We start from the raw sequence: 20,599 nt of genomic DNA, 5'->3' as shown, positions 1-20,599 counted from the left end.
CACCGGACGACGTGCCAGCTTTCTTGCTGTTCACCGAAGGGAGGTAGACAGGAGGCAGTGTGTCAGTAAGGATGTTAGGTCCCAAAGGGGGTGGATTTGGGGGTGGTCCCACATCGATAGGAGGAAGGAAAGAGTGCGAGCGAGGACGCTGGGCCCCAAAGAGGGTGGATTGTGATGTCCCACATTTGTTGGGGAGGATAACAAACCACCATTTATAATAAGGGCGTGGAAACCTTTCCCTATCAGACACATTTTAAATGTTGAGGGGAAACCCAGAAGGAAAAACACAAAAAAAATCTAAAAATAAACGATAAAAATCAATTAAATTATTATTTCTCACCAATTAAAGTATTTAAATTATTATATTAAAAGTAAAAAAACAAAAACATTTGATTGCAATACAATTATTGTAAGTTATATTTAAATTATTATTTCTCACAAATAAAATATTTGGTAAAGTATTTTTATTTTATTTTAACGAAATTGTTTGCTGAAAATTTTTATTTGTAAAAAACTGGGAACGAAATAAGCACGATTTCTCTGAACTTCTAATCAAAACTTTCGCAATCTCTTCTCCGTTGCCATCAACATTTATACGTCGATTTCCTGCTACTGCCCGTATCCTCTGTGATTTCTCCATGGAAGCGCTAGCAAGCTCTGTGACCATTCCCAAGTTTCCAGAGGCATACACTCCTTCTTTGTTCTGGAACCCGACCAAGCGAACTGGTTTTCTCAGAATCAACGATTCTACTACTTTTGGTGGCCTTCGTGCTCTTTCTGGCGAAGCTGAAGAGGCTAAACCATCTGATAATAGATTTGGACTCTTTTCCGAAGAAGATGTATCTTTTCCCGAGGTATCGTCTCTTTAATCCTCGATGGATACACTGTTTTGCTATGTACGTTGTATATACTGCTGTAAACGGAGTCCGTAGAAATATGCAATTAGGGTTTTGATGTGACTGGAAATTTGCGACGATAAATGGAACTCTTTCGAGTTGATGTTTTATTGATTGTCCAGCACCTTTAGCTTTAACTGGTGAAGATGCGTTGGTTTTTAACGTGTCTTGAGAAGAGAAAACAAGGTCGAGAGATTTATGAACTATTTGATTGATTGTATGGTTGTTTATTTGATTGTATCGGTTTCTGTTATTATAAATGCTTTCTTACGAACTTTGAGACATTTGAAGGTGGAGTGATGTATGAACATAGTTTTAAACATTGAACTGGAGACTTAAAAGAAGCAGCAGACTACGTTCCTTACAGATTGGCTGATAGTTTTTATAGTTCTTTAATCAATTCTTTGGATACTTTAGAGTATGATTGGATTCTTTTTAAAACAATTTAACTTAATTTGATAGTTAGAAACAGAAGATCTAATACTGTTGATTTAATTTGAATCAAAAGATTAGTTTTCCTTTGTAATGCCATAGAAAGTGATTAGATGTCATATATTAAGAAATGACGGCTTTGAATTAGTTATGATGATAACTCTTGTTTTCTCAAGGATGAACTAAATTTTACACAAAGCAATGAAAAGAATGCAAATGAGCGTTTAAAGGTGGATGCATCTCTTACTGCTCCATCTGGCAGTGGAACTAGAGCTGGTCTTTTCAGAACACCAATTTCGGGTGGCGTGCAGAGTGCAACCTCAGCGCATGGTCTACCCAGACCGGCCTTAGCTGTCCGCAATCTCATGGAACAGGTCAGGCTTAAACTCCATTCATTTTATTATTGTCTAATATAACAGGTATCCTCAATGTCATGTATATGAACTTCAATTGTTGTTGCCTTCTGAACTGCAAAGACTTTCTGAATGAGATCTTCTTTGTACTTTTAAGGCCAGATTTGCTCATTTGTGCACTGTGATGTCTCGGATGCACCACCGAAGACAAGGATACCCATTTGGTTCTTTGGTAGATTTTGCAACTGACTCCATGGGCCGTAAGTCAATTAGTTTCAATATTGGCCGGATTGTCTTTCCCTGTTAATTGATAAGCTAGTTCAAAAGACCGTCTGCCATGTCATCAAGAAGTCTACTGGCTGAAAATGGCATTTGTAAATTATATAAATTGGTGTTTGTTGTTTTATTTTGTTTTTTGTTTTTGTGGCTAGGAGATTGAAAAGTCGCACAATGAAGTATCTTCAATGGGTTTCTTTTGTTCAGTGGTATAGAATATGATGAAAGAGATAACTTTTGGACATAGCTTTCTCCTCTATAATCCTAATCTCAATAGTCAATTCCATAAAGTAATAACATTGTGTTTTGTTTCTTGTTTTATTTAATCTTGGTAGTTATATATATCTATATATTTTCATGCAGATCCAATTTTTTCTTTTTCACCTCTGGCCATTCATACCCGGAATTTGTTGGCAGACCCAAGATGCACCATTGTTGTGCAGGCATGTAGTTTAACAATCAACATTTTCTAGTCCTTGCATTTTAGGTCTTCATGTGACAATTAAGCCTTGCAGATACCTGGATGGAGTGGCTTGTCAAATGCCAGAGTAACTATTTTTGGTGATATATACCCTCTTCCAGAGGATCAACAGGTCAGTTTTACTTTAAAGATGTAATTATTGGTAGAGTTAACAAGTTGAAACTCTGTTGTCTGCCTCTATTTTCACAAGTGAATCTTCAAACTAATTTCATAGGTCTTTTGGTACTCATGCTTGCTTATCAGTCTTCTCCAATATGCACATCTAGCAACAAAATGATCCTCGCTTGTTCTTACAGGAATGGGCTCACAAGCAATACATAGCTAAGCATCAACAAGGACCTTCTCAACAGTGGGGAAATTTTTACTACTTCAGGATGCAAGACATCAGGTTTATTTCTTGTTCTTGATTTAGTGTGTTTGATGTGCAGTAAAGTGATTATACTTCTTAAAATTTTCAATTACAAAAAGTTGTGCGAGAAATTTAAGGAGTAGATAAGAATACTTAAAATGCTTTTAAATGAAACATTTATTTTGTAGTCAAAGCTTACAAAATTAATGCGTCACTGGTCCCTAACTAACCCTTATTGTTCATAGTTGTGGCTTGTTATGTAATTTGCTTATATGCAGCTTATAGTTGGCTGTGTTTACTTACAATCTATAACTTATATAAAAATAAATGGTGGTAAAGATCTTTTTTTCTTTTTAATGCATACCTTTGTTGCCCTAAATTGAATAAACAAAATTTTAGATAGATTGAAAGACTAAATGTTACAATTAAAGAATTTGCAACATTTGTATGAGTTATTTACAAATTCATTAACTTTGTCAATATTTTTTCTAAGTTGTCAAGATAATCTTATTCAAGTTGGTACGGTGGAAATCCTATGTGCTTGACAATTAAATGTTATACGGTCAATAATTGTGCTTTTTAGAGGTGTACATAATTCGACCCGTATATTCACGGTCTGAAAGAATCTCATTTCAGTATTATTTCATCAACATTTATACTTCTATTTATCCATATTGAAAAAATATTACCATTCCACTTTCGTTGATTCACACTTAGAAAAGTCATTCCAAAAAGGCCCTAAATCCTATGTGTGTCATTGATATTTGAGAAATTCCTATCCAAAAAATTGATATTTGTCAATATCTCATTCACGTATATTGCATTTTTTTCCTCACACTGTGTAAGTAGCTTTGTTTATAAACATTTTCTATCCATTTCTTAAACTCTTCTTTATTTCTTTAATTACGAAAGTTTACTGGATCATTTGTGTGGAACTTTTAAAAAGAAATTGATTTTTTATTTTCATTCCCAGGCAACTTAGCCATGTTAACTAATTTAAGCATTTTGTTTCATGTTTAAAACGATTTCCAAATTTTCTTTTACTTTTATCACTGAACTAAGAGTGCTCTTGTAGAAATGGAATTTTTTTTTATTCATAAAAGAAATATTCAACCATCGTAGATGGAGAAAACTTAAGAAATAGTCAACCACAAGAATTTAAAGATCCTATCAATGCTTTTAAAACTTAACCAAGTTACATAAACCATGTGCAATGGACGGTGAGTAATTACTGGTACTTTATAGTTGCACCAATCTTTATATGATTTGATTGTAATATCCTTCCGGTTGTTTTGTTTGGACTGCTGACTTTAGGCATCTACCTATTCCTTCCTGCCTCTCTCATCATACATACGTTCTATATAATAAAAATGTTTCGAATGACTTTGGTTCCTGCAATAACTCATCTAGACTCATTGATAATTAAATCCCTTGAGCTGAAGCTCCCGTATGTTGAATTCTACTTGTTCTCTTCTTTGTCCTTGTTTTGTTTCATCTACTTGTCTACCAACATAATTTACAACGAGTGTATAGTTACCGTGGGTCACAAAAAATTCATGAGCTCTGATCGGCGTGTTTACCTACAAGGAAGTTAAGTTTAACAATCAGAAAATATTCATGCTTGATTTTACGGTGTTTTTGCAGTGACATTTATTTCATCGGAGGCTTCGGGACTGTTGCGTGGGTGGATGTGAAGGAGTATGAGGCCCTTCAACCTGATAAGATTGCAGTTGACGGAGGCGAGCAAAGCCTTAAGGTGAGGATCTAAGTTGCAGGTTTTTCTTTCTGTCTTTATTTTTTATTTCGTTGCAGTTTTAAGAAAGTACTTGGAGAGAAGTATATTATCATTATTTCTTTGAAGCCTCGGTATCTTGCACTCCCATAAAGGGTGTATTCTGGTTGTCATAGTATTTGTAATGGTTTCTTTTCTTATTTGCATAAACCCCACATCCATGAAATAGGAATTAAACGCGATGTTCTCGAAACCTCTGAAAGAGCTGCTATCAGCCGAAAGCGAGGTAGACGATGCCGCCTTAATATCAATAGACAGCAAGGGAATCGATATTCGAGTCCGCCAAGGAGCTCAGGTACCAAAAGAGTAAAACAGTGTGTAGATTTGAACATGTCCTGGCAGCATGCGTAGTAATATATGCAACCTTATGCTCTCTTGCAGTTCAATGTCCAAAGGATATCCTTTGAAGGAGGGCATGCCGTGGAAACGCTGGAGGAAGCCAAGGTTGCTCTTCGGAAGCTAATAAACAAAGGGGGAGTATGCAATTTTCAAACATAAGTTGGGTGCCAAAATAAAAGCATGTTGATGTTTTATTTAGCAATAGATAGTCTTGATCAGCAGCAATAAGCCATTGTAGAGTTCTTGATGATGTTTTGTTCCGTTCTTACTTTACTACATATCTGGTTTTTATTGCATAAGTTAATGTGACATCGCAAGAAGCGTGTTGAAAATGACTCAATAAATGTTCTGCAACAACTATTCGATGGCTCTTGATGCCATTTAATTTGTATTAGATTAGTGAAATTTAATATCATTATCTAAGTATTTACTTTCTTTTTCAAGTATATAAATTTTAATAATTAGATAATAATTGTAAAGCTTTTTGTATAGGTAGAACTTAACTATTTATTTTGAATTCTTATTATACATTATTTATTTATTATTTATTATGTAGGTAAGAAATGACGTGTTAGTAATTATATCTATTTTATTCTTATTCTAAATGTGAATAATAGAATCAAGCACAATAATTTTAAATGAATCTTAGGTTAAAATATCGCGGTTAAATCGAATGATTTAATATTTTATAAATAGGTTTTCATCCAAGAAATACAAAGCACGGAGCCCGTATTTCGTTTGAGTGTTTTACATACGCGAGGAAGGTAATACAAAAAAGGAAAGAAGATGAGTTCTTTCTTTTATCACTTAGCTTAGGAGGCGTGCGAGATGAAAGTCTCATGCACGGTTTTGAATGAGAGAAAGAAGTGAAGAATCCTCTTTTCGACTTTGACTCTCCCACTCCAGTCGTTGCTTTTCTTTCTGTTTCTTCGAAAGTAGCTGCTTCAGCTTCAGCCACTCGAATTTTCGATATTCCTTTTTATTTCTCATCAAACGAATGACATCTTCTTATGGAAATCCTAGCTATTCTTGGCATGATATTGGGGAATCCCATTGCTATTACTCAAACAAGCATGAAACGTATGCTTGCGTATTCGTCCATCGATCAAATCAGGTATGTAATTATTCTCTTTTCAATGGGTCTTAATAAAGGGTGTCTCAGTGTTCCACAAAGTGTTTGTTCAATATCTCATTCAAAGATGCCTTAATTCTTCAAGTGTTACAAGCTGATTACTTAGTGTCAGTATTTCCTACAAAGTGTTGTGTTCAACATCTACCTTACTTTTTTTAGTATTATGAGTTGATTACTTAGGATGATTCTTAAGCGTTTTTAGAAAGATTCGACACTAATCATATAAAAATTGAAAATGTATGTCAATTATTGTCGATTTAACAGTCTTCCGTCCAAAATTAGTGTACCTTATAATAAATGTATTAAATTTATGTGACATTTTAGTATAAAAATGGAAACAAACATAAGCAACAAAATGTTAATTAAGAATGAGATGTGGAGATGTGGATAGATATTAAGCCTGATTGATAATTAGTAACATTATTACGGATAATATAGTTTGAATTAATCTGCGTGGGAGATGATTCGGATAGAGATTAGTTCAAAAGCAGCGATTGATTAGATAAACAAGATCGACATGTGTTGGAAACGAAATTTTAGATTGAAAATGACGGATTGCGTTTGATTGATTGAGCATCCAATCGATTGCTTATTATCTTTTTACACGACAACCAACACTAGAAATCTTGTCTTTTCCAAATCCGAGAATTTACCTGTTCTTCTCTTCCAGGCGGAGGAGGAGGTGGAGGCGCAAATCAGCCGCCTACTTACCGCCGTCTTTTACCGTCTCTCATGGAACCGGAAGGATCCACTACTACCGGTGGCTACCACGACGGATCACCGATCACTTCCCTTGCTCCCGACCACTTATTCGCTATTCTCCTTCTACTGCCTGTAGATTCAATACTCTCCTTCTCCGTTACTTGTAGCAGATTTAGGGCTCTCACTTCCTCTGATGCTCTCTGGGAAGCTATTTGTAGAAGGGAATGGGGATCCGCTTCCGTCGAGGCTCTCAACTCCTATCATCTCTCTTCTCACCTGCCATGGATGCGTGTCTTCAAGCAACTTTCCCGGCTTGAATCTGTTCGTTGCCATAGATTATCCGATCCAGACGCTGAATCATCGTCACTTCCGGGCCCTAGAGCTTCTCACTCCCTTAACTTCGTCTCAGATTGCTTGGTACTCTTTGGTGGAGGTTGCGAAAGTGGTTTGTGTTCTTTATCTCATTATCCTGTTCTTAATCTTGTTGCCTTGAATGATTTGAGCCGACTGCCTTCGAATGCAATATTAATGATCTAACTAAACCATTTTTGATTCGTAATACTTGTTATACCTATGGATCTTTAGTATCAAACCATGAGGATAGGTTCTTGTTCAATCTTGATGCTGTATTATTTTCTGCAAATCAAAATAAGAAACCTCTGGCCTCTGTAGTTGGTGGAGTAGATGATATTGGATGAAAGTCCCGCCTCAACTAATTTAGGGAATGATCATGGGTTTATAATCAAAGAATACTATCTCCATTGGTATGAGGCCTTTCGGGGAAGCCCAAAGCAAAGCCATGAGAGCTTATGCTCGAAGTGGACAATATCATACCATTGTGGAGAGTCGTGTTCATCTAACCGATGAAATTGTCTAATTGTCAATTGGTGAGGAAGATGTTAAATGTTAATTAGAGTTTGATCTGTTTAGTCCTAAGTTTGTGAACATCTGAGCTCTATTTTGATGTTGTTTGTTGATATAGGGCGTCATCTTGATGATACCTGGCTGGCATACATTGGTAATGATTGTCACAGGATGCTAAACTGGCGAAAGATGAATTCAGGCACCCCAAGTGGGAGATTTGGGCATACATGTAATGTTGTTGGTGATTTTCTAATACTCTTTGGAGGAATCAACGACAATGGAATTCGTCAAAACGATACGTGGGCTGGAAGAGTCGAAAGGAAAGGGATTCATGGTTTTGAATTCTCATGGATACCGCTCGATGTGGGGGAGTTAGCACCACCGCCTCGTGGAGCTCATGCTTCGTGCTGCATCGATGACAAGAAGATGGTTATCCATGGAGGAATTGGGTTAGGTGGTATTAGATTGTTTGATACTTGGGTGTTAGAACTGTCTGAGAATCTTAAATTTGGAACTTGGTACGAGATCGTGTCTCATCCGTCGCCTCCAGCTCGGTCGGGACATACACTTACTTCCATTGGAGGAATGAAAGTAGTTCTATTTGGAGGTAGAGGAGTAGGCTATGATGTGCTGAATGATATCTGGCTGTTGAGTATATTTGAGGGTCATGGTAGATGGGTGCAAATCCTGTACGACTTACAAAACGTAACCGAAGGAGTATCGCTCCCTCGAGTCGGACACTCGGCAAATCTCATCCTGGGAGGCCGCCTTCTAATATATGGAGGGGAAGACACAGAGAGACACCGAAAAGACGACTTTTGGGCGTTGGATGTCAGCGCGTTGAAAACAATCGAAGTGCAGCTAACAACAGGAAACTCTATTGGATTAGCAGCAAAGATGTGGAAGAGATTAAAGGCGAATGGTTGCACACCGAACTCGAGATCATTTCATCGTGCCTGCACGGATCGTTCTGGTTGTTGTTTATACATCCTTGGAGGGATGGTGGATGGCGTAGTTCAGGCTGCTGAATCATCAGGACTCAGATTTGATGGGGACCTATTTCTTGTGGAATTGGTGATTTAGATGTGGAGATTATAATGCTTAAATCATTGGTCACTACGTTGGCCCTCTTTGCCAACATTTCAGGGAATGGTCGTAGAGGCAATGAGCCTCGTGGTCGAGGTCGTGGCCATGGACGTGGTCGAGTGTTCATCTGGTTTGCTAGAAACTCGAGTTTTCTCAGTTGTAATAAAGCAAGAAATGAAGGGAAGGGAGTACACCGGAGAATGTGTATAATCTTCTTTTTGTTGTCGTGTAAACTACAATTCTCAGTTCGCATGAAGAAACAGTTGTTTAGCCTATTAATGTGTAACAGCCAAGATAAAAGCTTCCCCAACCAAGATGATCAAGTGGAATTGAGTACCAAACGAGACCCCGACGCGGTTTATTAGAATCACGGATGCCAGCCAAACTTGAGTACTCGATTGGTTAGTATATGATCGGAACTTCAAATCTCTATCCTCATGTATATTATTTAACTATGAGAAGTTCGTCATCGCATATGGTTGAAGTTGTATGGTTAGTTACTAGATGAATTTAAATATCATGATTTCATTACGAGTATCTACCGATTTACATAAGACGAGACTACACTTCCATTGTTGTTTGTAGAGCCCTTGTAGTTGTGGCCAAGCCATTCATTTTTAGTGTTGGATGATTTTAACACCAACTTCGAGATGACAAATGTGGAGGAGCGAAGTAGGGGAAGGTCCTTTCAATGCTCTAACGCATACACCGAATATGGACCAAGCTGTCTCACGACGTTCAAAATCTAGCTCATATATCGCTTTAATGGACGAACAACTCAACATTTGTTCCACCTCAGGTATCGACAATGGTGGTAAAGGGTAAAAAACATATATATATTTTTTTTTCGTAACAAAAATGTAAAATTACAAATTTAATTCATATCTAATTTTCTAAGGTTAAAATTGGTAATTTAATCCAATAAATGTGCTTTGGCTGTGGTAAACCGGTTTAGCAGAGTTTGACGACCAGGGAAGCGACGGTTCATCCCGGTAACCGGATTATCCGGTTGAGCTTTGGGAGTGGGTAGAGGATTGTTCTCCACTTCCGTTTCACTTCTCTCCACCACTCCCTTCGATTTCTCTCGCTTCACCCTCAGCCGATCTCTTCTCTCGCTCCTTTTTCCGCCACCGCCACTGCCTCCGCCTCCGCCCGGCGACACCTTCTGCGCCGTCGGATCGCCTCGCCGAGGGATTCTTCCACCTTTAGAGGTCCCCAAGAGCTCGAAGTTAACGTCTCTCCAACCGCCGTCGTGGGCGCCACCGTCCCAATCCCAGCCAAACCTATCACTGATCTCCAACAGCTCAGAAACGACGCCGTCGCGGCCAGTTCCCCTTCTCCCATCCCCGCCGCTCAGAAGGTTGTGGGCGAACTCCCACTGGATGCGGTCTTGGTAAACCGGGTCCTCCAGAACCTGGTCTGCCAAAATGGCCCACTCTTCCGTGTCCCTAGCTCTGAGATTTTTGGAGATCCATTTGAGGTAGGATGAAGGCAGGGCTCCCAGCATCTTGCCCTTGTGCCGCCCGAACCCTATCACGCGGTCTCTGGGTGGAATAGGGTTAGGGCTGGGAGCTGCCCTGTTTCTTATCCCATCGCTTCTCCACGCACACACCGGCAACGCCTTCGCCTGCAAACACAAACTCATGGATATCTATTTCTCAATCTCCGCCACATCCCCACACTCACACCGATAATAGAACAAAAGTAGCCCAACTAACAATTTTTTCATTTATTAATATTCTTTTTTTTTACTAAATTAATAAAAATATCCTAAATTTTAATAATACCTTCAGAACTTCAAAAATATAAATTTAAAAATATCATTTTAGTTTTTAATTTTTGGTTAAACTATTAATATTTTATTTTAAAAAATACATTTTTAATTTTTGGTTAAACTATTAATATTTTATTTTAAAAAATACATTTTTAATTTTTTAAAAGAGTAAAAAAAAAAAAAACCCTTAATTTTTTCAAGTATTTACCTATCTTTAAAGATGAAGATGATAAATGAGGTATAGATAAACTGCAATAAACTGCAATAGAACTATATATTTTTTTATCAAATAAATTTATAAAAACTTTTTAAAAATAACTTATTCATCAAATATAAAATTAAATTTTATCCAACATAATACTAAACTATATAGTAAAATTTCAATAAATATTCAATATGTACCAAATTTATTAAAATTTATTAATCGTAATATTAAAATTCTAGAGATTTATTTGATATAAGTTTTTATTTTTAAAATTTATAAATGAAATGATACAAACTAAAAAATTTAAATACTAAATTTATAATTTAACAAATGAATAATTAAGTCGGGTTTAATAATTATTTAGTTTTTAATTTTAAAAATTTAAAATTATAAATTGATAAATTATTAAAATTTGTGGTGTTTTTTTTTGTTCCCAAAGAAAATAATTGAATAATTAAGGTCGGCTTTAATAATTATTTAGTTTTTAATTTTAAAAATTTAAAATTATAAATTGATAAATTATTGAAACTTGTGGTGTTTTTGTTGTTCCCAAAGAAAATAATTAATTGATTTATTGGACTGGGAACCGGGAAGGATTGGAACCTGCGCGCGCCTTATCCTATACGATCGATAGATAGAGCCGGAGCTCAGGTCGGCACCATGCTGGCGTCTTTGCAGCTCCCCACCGGCCTCCGCAGTTCATCACGCCTCTTTTCCCCAATTCCTCACGCTCATCGTCACTCTCGTCCTCTTCCATGTTCATCTTCCCTCACTGGTTTTCCCGATATCTCCACCCAACCTTTGGAATCCAACGCGGCGGAGGCTTCCAGATTCAACCAGTGGCCGAACAACAACGGCGACATGGCTGACGATGAGTTCCAAGACAAAGGTATTTCTAGGATTCCTGTTCCTAGACACAAGCACATTCCAGTTTCTAAAGCTCAGCTGTTGGATGCCATTGTTTCGACCTTCTTTAACTCTAACCATGACGACGACGATGATGATGATCCCGATGCTCAACATTTTCTGCTCCTCTCTTCGTCAGTTCCATCACTCGCTCTATCTATTTCCGTCGATATTCGAACAAGACATATTCACTTGACCGCTTTTGCAGGTGCTTGGACTCTATTCTTCATGCTGAACACAAGAAGACCTTAGAAGAAATGCGGAACGATTATTCCCTTACGCAGTCGCTGGAAAACGAGGCTAATTCAGGAGAATCTTCTACTAATACTGATGGCCAGACTGTTTCGAATGAGAAAGAGGAGTCTATCACGTTCAAAGATGCGATTACTGGAATTGGAAGCATGGAGGAGCTGGTGCAGAAGATTGGAGTTGGCAATCCGATGCCTTTCAGTTATAATTTGGACTTCCGCAATCTCTTGAGTTCTCTAAAGGGTGGCGTATATAGTTACATCAATGGGGAATCTTCGTAGGTCTTGAATTCTTGAATTTCTTAACATCGTTTTTCCAATTAGTAAATAAACATATGAACATGCATGTTTGTATGATTAAAAGAACCTATGAACTTCAATCGAGTTGATCGCTTTAGTTCTTTATTCAATTCATAAAACTTCTGCATGAAATCTTTGCATACTGCAGTTATCTGCAACTAGAAATGAGTTCCTTGTAGATTCCCTTTATGGTCATTGATGTTCTAACGCTCAGACGTGCTAATTTATTACAACTTGCATGAATCGTCCTATGCAATCCAATCCCTGTAGAATAAACCATCTTTCTTCAGTTCATGTTTTCATGTTTGTGACTCTGACATCATATGAAAAGCTACACAGTTTCAACCTGAATCTGAATGAAATATTTTCTTCTTGTGTATTTTTTGTTAGAGTAGCAGTTGCCACTCGTTTCCAGCGTTCTTTTATCCAACTTCTTAAAAATGCTGAATTTGAGGAACTGTCCGCCATGGACCTGGGCTTGACATCAGCATTAAATACAGACTATCTGCTTACTTTGCCAATATACGTTGACTGGAAGAGGGCGTCCGAGTCTAATGCAATTATTTTCAGGTTCTGAAACAGACTATTTTTATTCTTGTTGTAAAGTTTGTGAGATGATGCTTGTTGCTTATCTTAGGCATGTTGTACGTTCTAGTTCTCGTTCTTAGCAAGATGCCTTGTTTAGTGAGTTCATTATTATATTTGCTTGACATGGTTTGTTCCTGATATCTAAAAATGATGTGATACAATAACGTTGTTTTGTATGGATCCTTAGTTTTATATAGTACACATGCCTATATCTGGTGTTCCTGATATCACAAACGCGTTTTTCTCAACGCGTTTGTGAGATGATGCTTGTTGCTTATCTTAGGCATGTTGTACGTTCTAGTTCTCGTTCTTAGCAAGATGCCTTGTTTAGTGAGTTCATTATTATATTTGCTTGACATGGTTTGTTCCTGATATCTAAAAATGATGTGATACAATAACGTTGTTTTGTATGGATCCTTAGTTTTATATAGTACACATGCCTATATCTGGTATTTCTACCTCATTTTACTCGTTTTCTTTCTTTTAGAATTTTCTCAATGCGTTTTTCAATAAGAATGATGCATGTAGACTCTAAAACAATACTTGGCAGTTGGTTGGGTATTAGATTGATGCTTTCATGGCTATTTGATACGAAAATATGACGGTTAGATACGTCATTGTTTCTCATCTAGTTTGTTGAAGCAATGTCCTAGTCTATTATATTTTATTTCAGCATATATTTTCCTGTTCCAACATCGTTGAAGCAATTGCGATTATTTTTTGGACAGGCGAGGATATGCAACTGAGAGGCAGACAGGCCTATTAATTGTTGATAAACTAGATTATATACAGTCTAGACTTCTACGTGGACTCTTTTCCATAATCGCAAAGCCACTGGGGAGACTTGGTACTTGGATTGCTGAGGTTGACTATTTGGATATTGGTTGCATTTTGATCCCCTTTTCTTGAACATCTAATGTGTCAATACTTCTGTAACTATGTTGGACTTCGAGAATCATTCATTGTCATTATTGTCAAGTTTCCTTTTTGATTATTAACAGGTTGTTTATGGTGCTCCACAGATGCCAGAAATACAAGAATGGGTTAAGAGGTTGAGGCTTTGGGTGAGCGAACTTCCTACATCTCAGCAATTATTTCGTTATGATGAAGAAGATTCTGATGGTCTACTGAGTGACAATCGGATTTCAGATAAAGACCTTCCAATTTGGCTTGCAGCCCAGAGTGCAGTATCACGTTACGAAGGAATTCTTTCTTCCATGGGGCCTCGTGGAAGACTCTTAAGGAGGCTCCTTACATGGATAGGACTTCTTCCTCCTATGCCAGAACAACCATTCACGCCTAATGATGACAGTAAAGCTTCTGAACCTTATTTAAGGTTTGACCATTCTAATTCCTAGTTATTGCTCTAATTCTGTTATATAAGAAAGGAAGTTCAGTTAACTAGCTATGGTAGTATGACTGATACCTTGCTAGCTGATTTGATAAATTTTTTTGGCAATGTTGCTAAAAGTGCTTATCGACAATGTGCTCATGTCCTGTTTGATGGATCGAAAGAGAGCATGAAGCCTTAAAAAAAGTAGAACTTGTAGAACTATTTCACTGCAACTCATCATTTAGCTCCTAGAGTTTGTAGCTAAACTGAGCCACTTGGGTTTTATTTGGGATGGTCGATATTTATGTATTTGAAATATTCAAATATTGAAAATATTATGCTAATTAGCTGTGTATTAGGAACCTTTAGTCTCTTCCTCTCTGGAAGTCTTTTTTGGCTCTAGTAGTTACATTAGCAGTTTTCCTCTTGAATAACTTTGCAATACAATTGTTTTTTATCCAGGCCTATCTTCATATCACGAATATCACTCAGTGATATATGGAGGCCTGCGATGAAAAATTGTGGGAATAATATTTGGAAACGATTGAAAACATCCATTTCAATCCTCCTCTCTCAATCAGTGCTCCAGGTATTGTTTATTTGCTCCTATTAAATTTCTAACTGGCTCCCTTCCTATTAGCTGAGATGAGCTGTTAGAATAAAATGGATTCACCCAAACTTTGACGTGTATTTATTTACAATACTTAGAAACGGGGAATGTTAATAAAAATAGAAAAAGATGCAAAACCTACAGGTCGAGGAAAACGATTCCCCTCCAGGAACAACTATTGCATGAGTCTTTCCATTTCAAATTAATAATAATAATAATAACAGTAATAAATACTGTGATTACGAAAGAAATTTTTGTGAAGGGAGCTTCAGCTTGAGAAAGGATTCAAAAGGCGTTTCTTCGTCTCTTTCATGCCAAAAAGACCACATAAAAGCTCTAACTGCATAGTTCCACAATACTCTTGCTTTATCTTTCAACCACCTACGCATGAGGGCTTTATGGAGCCAAAGATCTATGTTATCGGGGAGGCCAAAGGTGAGAATAGAAGTTTCCATCAGAAATAAACGTCCTCCAGCAAGCAAAAGGGCAATGTGAAACAAGCTGTCTTAATACTCTGCTTCATCTAGACAGAAACAGTAGGTATTTGGGGAGATGTACCAGTCAGAATTTTTCATCCGTCACTTCCCAAAAGTGTTGAGGGTTCTATATCCAAGAGATTACAATTTTTTAGAAAACCTTTTTGGGTACTTTTCCTTCCTGAATCTAACTGATTAAGAGAGTCTTTAACTTTGTCAGAATAAAGGGAAGGTTGAAATAAGCGATTTTACCAGGGATTTTGTGAGTTGTCAAGAACTTTACAATCTGACAAACTAATGCTCGCTGCACCAATATTGTTTCTAAGCTGGAAACGTTCAATATCTCTAAAGAAAGGAATCCTTCTAAGCCCTAAATCCCAATCACATGCGTCTTTACTCCAGCAGTCACTACCACCTTCTTTTTTTTAAAAAAATCTGATGTCGCGGAAATGTCTGAGAATGAAGTTGCGAGGATCTGGAATCAATCTAACATCTTCCCAACTTTATGCTTATTTTGTTCATGCCTCAATGCTCTTTCTTTTCTGGTGAAAGTTGTGCGATTATTTTGATCTTGATCGTGTTCTCTTCAAGTGAATAATATTTTTTCTTCCTGAAGTTTTAATTTTCTGGTGTATAAACGCAATGCATGATTTGTAATTTATTGATAGTCATTGGTCATATGTTAAAATTTATTTACCAATTTCTGCCGTTATTTTTTTTTAAAATTATTTTGTTCTATAAGAAATCATGCTTTTATTGAGAACTTTCAATTGTTATTATAATCTGAAAAAACTTTGTAACTTGCTGTTTGCTTGTGAATTAGGAGCCAGCCTTCCAAGAATTGATTTTACTTTACACCAAAGGTGGAAGGAATAGTGGAGATAAGACTGAGGTTCCATCGTTGCAGTTAAAGATCTATGAGAAGATTCCTATTCCGGACTTACCAGTATATACTTCTGACACTTCAATGTCTGTTAATGTTTTCAGTTTTCTTTTCATACAATGTACTTTCCCTTGCTTTATATAGCACCTAACCTTTCTACTTGCATTTCTTATTTGAGATGTTAGTCTCTTCTTATTTTTACTCATGAATTTCAATCTTGGTTAAAATGACATGCAGGTGATCTTTCCTGACAAGAAACTATCTTTTCGAATTATAGACGCGGTATGACGTAGATTTAATTTTCCCAAATGCATTTTCTAGAATTTCTTGTATTAATACCCACGTGCAGTAGAACTGGAGAGTGTGTAGGATGTCTATGCATGGTTCTTTTGTAATCGTGTCATTTTATCAGCTTGAATTTTTTCTCTCATCATTTTTTTTATTCCACGATATGATTTTACAATGAGCATGAGATGGTTTTGCTGGTGGCTAGTAACGCTTTTTGTGGCATCTCATGAATGGAAGAGAGAGATTATATGTCGAGATGGGTAGTGGGTAGCAATTATTTATAATTGAGATTAGGGTTGGAAAAAAAATGTCTTAGCTAAGATACCAGGTGATTGAGTGGTAAGTAGCAATTATGACAATGAATAAGAGCTGGCAGATCAGAGAATGAGCATATAGTTGGCTAGTTATCTGTCATTGCTGCTAATTTAGTAAGTTGATTTATTGGCTATTAGCATGCATGGATTAACAAAACTTCTATTTCACTCTGATCTTGCTTTCTAATCTGGATAAAATTGTATAGTTCCATGCTCTGTAATGAGGTTAATAGACCCAAGTAAACAAGTAACTTGTTATGAGTGCATATCTAAGAACGATCATGGTCAAAGGCTTTATTTCCCAAGGGACTTTACGAAAGCCAGAATAAGTAGCTTAATTAGAGGAGGAATGGTTTCTTGACTTTTCCAATTTTCACCATAGTTTTGTATTAATGATCATTGATCATATTCCGATGTAACTAACATCAACAGCTACCAACTCAACTTTTGTTTTATTGAGCAATATCAACCCAAACGAAATAATTGTCTTAATTGTGAATTAATTTTTATGCTCAGTTACCTTTTTTTTTTTTAAAAAAATATCTGTGTAGTTATTATTAGTTGGATTCTATAAAATGTTGATGGTTCATTATTATCGTTTTTGGCATAATCTCTTGATCTAATGCCTCCAAATTGCAGCTACGCTTGGATGCTGCGACAATATTGGGACTTTTGGCTTTCTTCATTAATTACAAGTTCGAAAACGTCTTGTCCTCACCGTAGGTTTCTTCTTAACTTGCTACATGATTACAGTCAGTAATTTGCTTCCTAGAGTCTTCGCATATCTTTTCCTCAGGCCACATACTCTAACACTCCTGTATAACAATTTTTAGAAGATTATTACATGAGAAGCCAAATTTGAACATGAACAGTTCGGACCCACATGATTTCCAATCATATGTTACAATCTTTTTTAAAATAACACATAGAGAGAAGTAGGTAGTTTATATCTGTCACGTAATAAACTGTGGTGGAGTTATATCATCAATGCTTGGTCTTTTTCCAGACAGTCTTTCGGCATTCTTCTAATTTTTCATGTATTTTATATTCTAAAAATAGCATTTAGTATTCTATGTGAAACATGCAGTTTATGCCTATATACACGATAAATGTTAATGTATACTACACGAATATCATCTAAATTTAGTGAAACGTCGATTGTTGTATTTGATTCTACTGAAGTCTTCAATTTTGTTTCCTTACGAAACCTAGAAGGTAGGCTTACGAATGTGGAAGTATTGTTTTAGACGGGTTCTGTTCTTCTACTGTTTAATAAACTGAACATTATTGAATAAATTGGTTAAAATGACTTCTGGAGGTATGCATATATGATTTTCTAATCAAATATTAGATCGATGTTGTAGCTTCTATAGAGAGGATTGCATTTTTTGTTTTGTACTTGTGCAAGTCACTTATTTGAAACCTAAAGACTAATTATAATTTCTTCTGATTATTCAATATTTGACTTTTTTCTCTCACGTCTGCCACAGGTCAGCAATTGTTCTTGATGTGGTTGCATTCAGTGCTCTTGTTATTTACATCACCCGAGTTGTTTTGGGTTACAAACAAACCTGGGATAGGTATCAAGTGAGTCAGTCTTATTGATGTTCACGTTTCATTCTAACCACCCAGTTTTCTATAAGCATTTGATGGTTGATCGATGCTTTTCTAACTAAAAGATTTGAACAGTTATTGGTTAACAGGACACTGTATGAGAAAACTATAGCCAGTGGTTTTGGGTCAGTTCATTTTCTGCTGGATGCCTCGGAACAACAGCTAGTGAGTTTTATTTACAATTGTTCTTGTTCTTTCGATTTTCATAGGTGCCTGCATCATGAAAACATTTTGAATATACTAAAATGGAAGAAGTAAAGTCATTGGCTACCGTTATCTGAAGCAAAGTGTGTTAGTTATGGTTGTAATATTTGACAGAACAGATTAGAAAGGATCAACTTCAAAAGTGAGGTTTCTTTCTCCACTCATAACCTAGTTTCCCATTATTAACCATGCGTGAGTTAAGGCTAAAAAATGTCGTCCGTATTTGTGAGATCTCACATCGATTGGAGAGGAGAATGAAGCATTCTTTATAGGAGTGTGAAAATCTCTCCTTAGTAGACACATTTTAAAAACCTTGAGGGGAAGCCCGCAAGGAAAAACTCAAAGACACTCCCTAGTAGACACATTTTAAAACTCTTGAGGGGAAGCTCGAAAGGAATAACTGCTAGCGGTTGGCTTGGGCTGTTATAGTATCGGTGAGAAATGCTTTTAAAAGGGTGAAATGATGTGAATATACTTCCTGGTAACATTCATTTGGTGGTGCAGTACAAAGAAGCTATCTTGGCCTATGCAATACTACTCAAAGAAGAAAAGGGAGAGGTGATCAGCCTTTCCTCGTGTGTAATCTTTAGACATTTACATATGTTTACACAGTCGAGCTGGTCTGATCTGGTTGACGGAAGAATGAATGCATTACGATTGCAGGTACGATGTGGCAAAAGCGTCGGGGACAAATGCGAAAGATTTCTGTACGAGGTGTTAAAAGTAAAGGTAAGTGGATAAGTATTCGTTTGTTGCCTAACTTTATTTGGGGACTACACACACCACAAGTGCTAAGGCGCACGCGTGATGAGGAACCACGACTCTCTACAATAATGATATTGTCCACTTTGAGCATAAGCTCTCGTAGCTTTGCTTTTGGTTTTTCCAAAAGGTCTCATACCAATAGAGATGTATTCCTTACTTACAAACCCATGACCAACCCCTTAATTAGCCGATGTGCGACCCTTCTCCCAATAATCTTCAACAACTACAATGTGAATACTACTCGTACAATTATGCAGGTTGAAATGGCGATAGATAAGGCAATAGAAACGTTGTCGAGATTGGGGTTAGTAGTAAGCCAGAGAGGAGCAGAAGTAGATGGCGGAGTTAGAGTGCAGGCTGTAGGGTGTGAGAAGGCTTATGAGGCGCTTAGACAGCACTGGAATGGCTTATTGACTTGAGCTTCATGATGATGCCTTTGGGCGCACCACTTTGCTTTGCATCAGAATATGCGGTTTGCCTTCCAACTCTACTTTTCCCTTCTCCACTTTTTGGTAAAACCTGTATAGTATAGAAACTACACCAGCCATACCATATCTGTGGGGCTTTTATTATTATTATTATTATTATTATATTCTTTTCTTTTCCTTTTTCTATCCCTTTTTTTTCCCAATATTATTCTATATGAATCTCACCTTTTATTCATTTTAAAATCTTTTGCGTCTTATCTTATTAGAATCACAGAATTTAATTCTAAATGACCTAAAGTCATTTTAGATAACCAAAAGTAAAGAAAATTATTTTTATAAAATTATCTTATTGATTTATAATCATTTTTTTAAGAATCTTTTTTACGTTGATGGTAGAAAAAGTGGTGGACCATAAAAGAATTTATCCATTCGTCTTTTTTAGATATTTGTTATTAAAATCGCTCTCGAGAAAATGTAACGAAAAAATAGTGTTGATTAAAATTATATTTTAAAAAACGTTAAAATTCGAAGGTAGACTAAACTTACCCTAAACATGGATTATATATATATATTAGACATTGAAATCTACATACCCAGTACTCTGAACTATGAGTTTGACACCCAATTTGTTTAAAAACAAAATTTGTGTGAGATCCCACATCGATTGGAGGAAAACGAATCATTCCTTATAAGGGTGTGGAAACTTTCCCATTGTAGACTAGTTTTAAAATCGTGAGGTTGACGACAATACGTAACGGGTCAAAACGGACAAAATTTACAAACAGTGGGCTTGAATTGTTACATGTGGTATTAGAGTTAGACATTAAGCAGTGTGCTAGCAGCGTCCTTTGAGGGGGTGGATTGTGAGATCTATGTCAGATAGAAACCTCTCTTTAGTAGATGTATTTTAAAACTGTGAGATTGACGACGATACGCAACAAGTAAATGACGATACGCAACA

General features: G+C 36.6%; 4 protein-coding genes across 7 annotated transcripts; 3 read left to right on the top strand and 1 right to left on the bottom strand.

The window, feature by feature from the left end:
- Positions 1-518: 518 nt before the first annotated feature.
- LOC111456501 lies at positions 519-5,336 on the top strand. Its single transcript, XM_023098385.1, has 9 exons — positions 519-854; positions 1,505-1,702; positions 1,839-1,941; positions 2,321-2,400; positions 2,473-2,550; positions 2,735-2,826; positions 4,432-4,543; positions 4,749-4,874; positions 4,961-5,336. Exons 1-9 carry the CDS (start codon positions 639-641, stop codon positions 5,075-5,077), a joined length of 1,122 nt encoding a protein of 373 aa, XP_022954153.1. The 5' UTR covers positions 519-638; the 3' UTR covers positions 5,078-5,336.
- Positions 5,337-6,559: 1,223 nt separating this feature from the next.
- Positions 6,560-9,237, top strand: LOC111456148 (F-box/kelch-repeat protein At1g51550). The gene is made up of 2 exons (XM_023097930.1): positions 6,560-7,197; positions 7,735-9,237. Exons 1-2 carry the CDS (start codon positions 6,783-6,785, stop codon positions 8,697-8,699), a joined length of 1,380 nt encoding a protein of 459 aa, XP_022953698.1. The 5' UTR covers positions 6,560-6,782; the 3' UTR covers positions 8,700-9,237.
- Positions 9,238-9,563: 326 nt separating this feature from the next.
- LOC111456149 lies at positions 9,564-10,399 on the bottom strand. Its single transcript, XM_023097931.1, has one exon. The coding sequence runs from the start codon at positions 10,345-10,347 to the stop codon at positions 9,616-9,618; it is 732 nt and encodes a 243-aa protein (XP_022953699.1). The 5' UTR covers positions 10,348-10,399; the 3' UTR covers positions 9,564-9,615.
- Positions 10,400-11,245: 846 nt separating this feature from the next.
- On the top strand, positions 11,246-19,824 carry LOC111456493. 4 transcript variants are annotated; one of them, XM_023098373.1, is made up of 14 exons: positions 11,246-11,721; positions 11,796-12,113; positions 12,526-12,705; positions 13,452-13,587; positions 13,746-14,059; positions 14,519-14,645; positions 15,966-16,088; positions 16,263-16,307; positions 17,267-17,346; positions 18,118-18,214; positions 18,317-18,406; positions 18,950-19,003; positions 19,109-19,174; positions 19,468-19,824. In XM_023098373.1, exons 1-14 carry the CDS (start codon positions 11,342-11,344, stop codon positions 19,627-19,629), a joined length of 2,172 nt encoding a protein of 723 aa, XP_022954141.1. In that variant the 5' UTR covers positions 11,246-11,341; the 3' UTR covers positions 19,630-19,824. The 4 variants fall into 4 exon arrangements, with proteins under 4 accessions (XP_022954141.1, XP_022954140.1, XP_022954142.1 ...); XM_023098372.1 differs by having other exon boundaries at positions 13,725-14,059; XM_023098374.1 differs by having other exon boundaries at positions 11,456-11,570; positions 13,725-14,059.
- Positions 19,825-20,599: the final 775 nt, after the last annotated feature.

This window comes from Cucurbita moschata, unplaced genomic scaffold (assembly GCF_002738365.1).
Source record: "Cucurbita moschata cultivar Rifu unplaced genomic scaffold, Cmos_1.0 Cmo_Scf00018, whole genome shotgun sequence".
Taxonomy (NCBI): domain Eukaryota; kingdom Viridiplantae; phylum Streptophyta; class Magnoliopsida; order Cucurbitales; family Cucurbitaceae; genus Cucurbita; species Cucurbita moschata.
The sequence above is the reverse complement of the archived record's forward strand: the minus strand, read 5'-3'. Positions and strand labels throughout refer to the sequence as shown.

Bases quoted from the DNA above. Each gene is read 5' to 3' on its own strand.
- LOC111456501 (XM_023098385.1), top strand. From the start codon at position 639: ATGGAAGCGCTAGCAAGCTCTGTGACCATTCCCAAGTTTCCAGAGGCA. The intron at 855-1,504 runs GTATCGTCTCTT...TGTTTTCTCAAG, and splicing joins AAGATGTATCTTTTCCCGAG to GATGAACTAAATTTTACACA. The intron at 2,401-2,472 runs GCATGTAGTTTA...TAAGCCTTGCAG, and splicing joins GATGCACCATTGTTGTGCAG to ATACCTGGATGGAGTGGCTT.
- LOC111456148 (XM_023097930.1), top strand. From the start codon at position 6,783: ATGGAACCGGAAGGATCCACTACTACCGGTGGCTACCACGACGGATCA. The intron at 7,198-7,734 runs GTTTGTGTTCTT...TTGTTGATATAG, and splicing joins TGGTGGAGGTTGCGAAAGTG to GGCGTCATCTTGATGATACC.
- LOC111456149 (XM_023097931.1), bottom strand. From the start codon at position 10,347: ATGAGTTTGTGTTTGCAGGCGAAGGCGTTGCCGGTGTGTGCGTGGAGA.
- LOC111456493 (XM_023098372.1), top strand. From the start codon at position 11,342: ATGCTGGCGTCTTTGCAGCTCCCCACCGGCCTCCGCAGTTCATCACGC. The intron at 12,114-12,525 runs GTAGGTCTTGAA...ATTTTTTGTTAG, and splicing joins TACATCAATGGGGAATCTTC to AGTAGCAGTTGCCACTCGTT. The intron at 19,004-19,108 runs GTGATCAGCCTT...TTACGATTGCAG, and splicing joins TCAAAGAAGAAAAGGGAGAG to GTACGATGTGGCAAAAGCGT.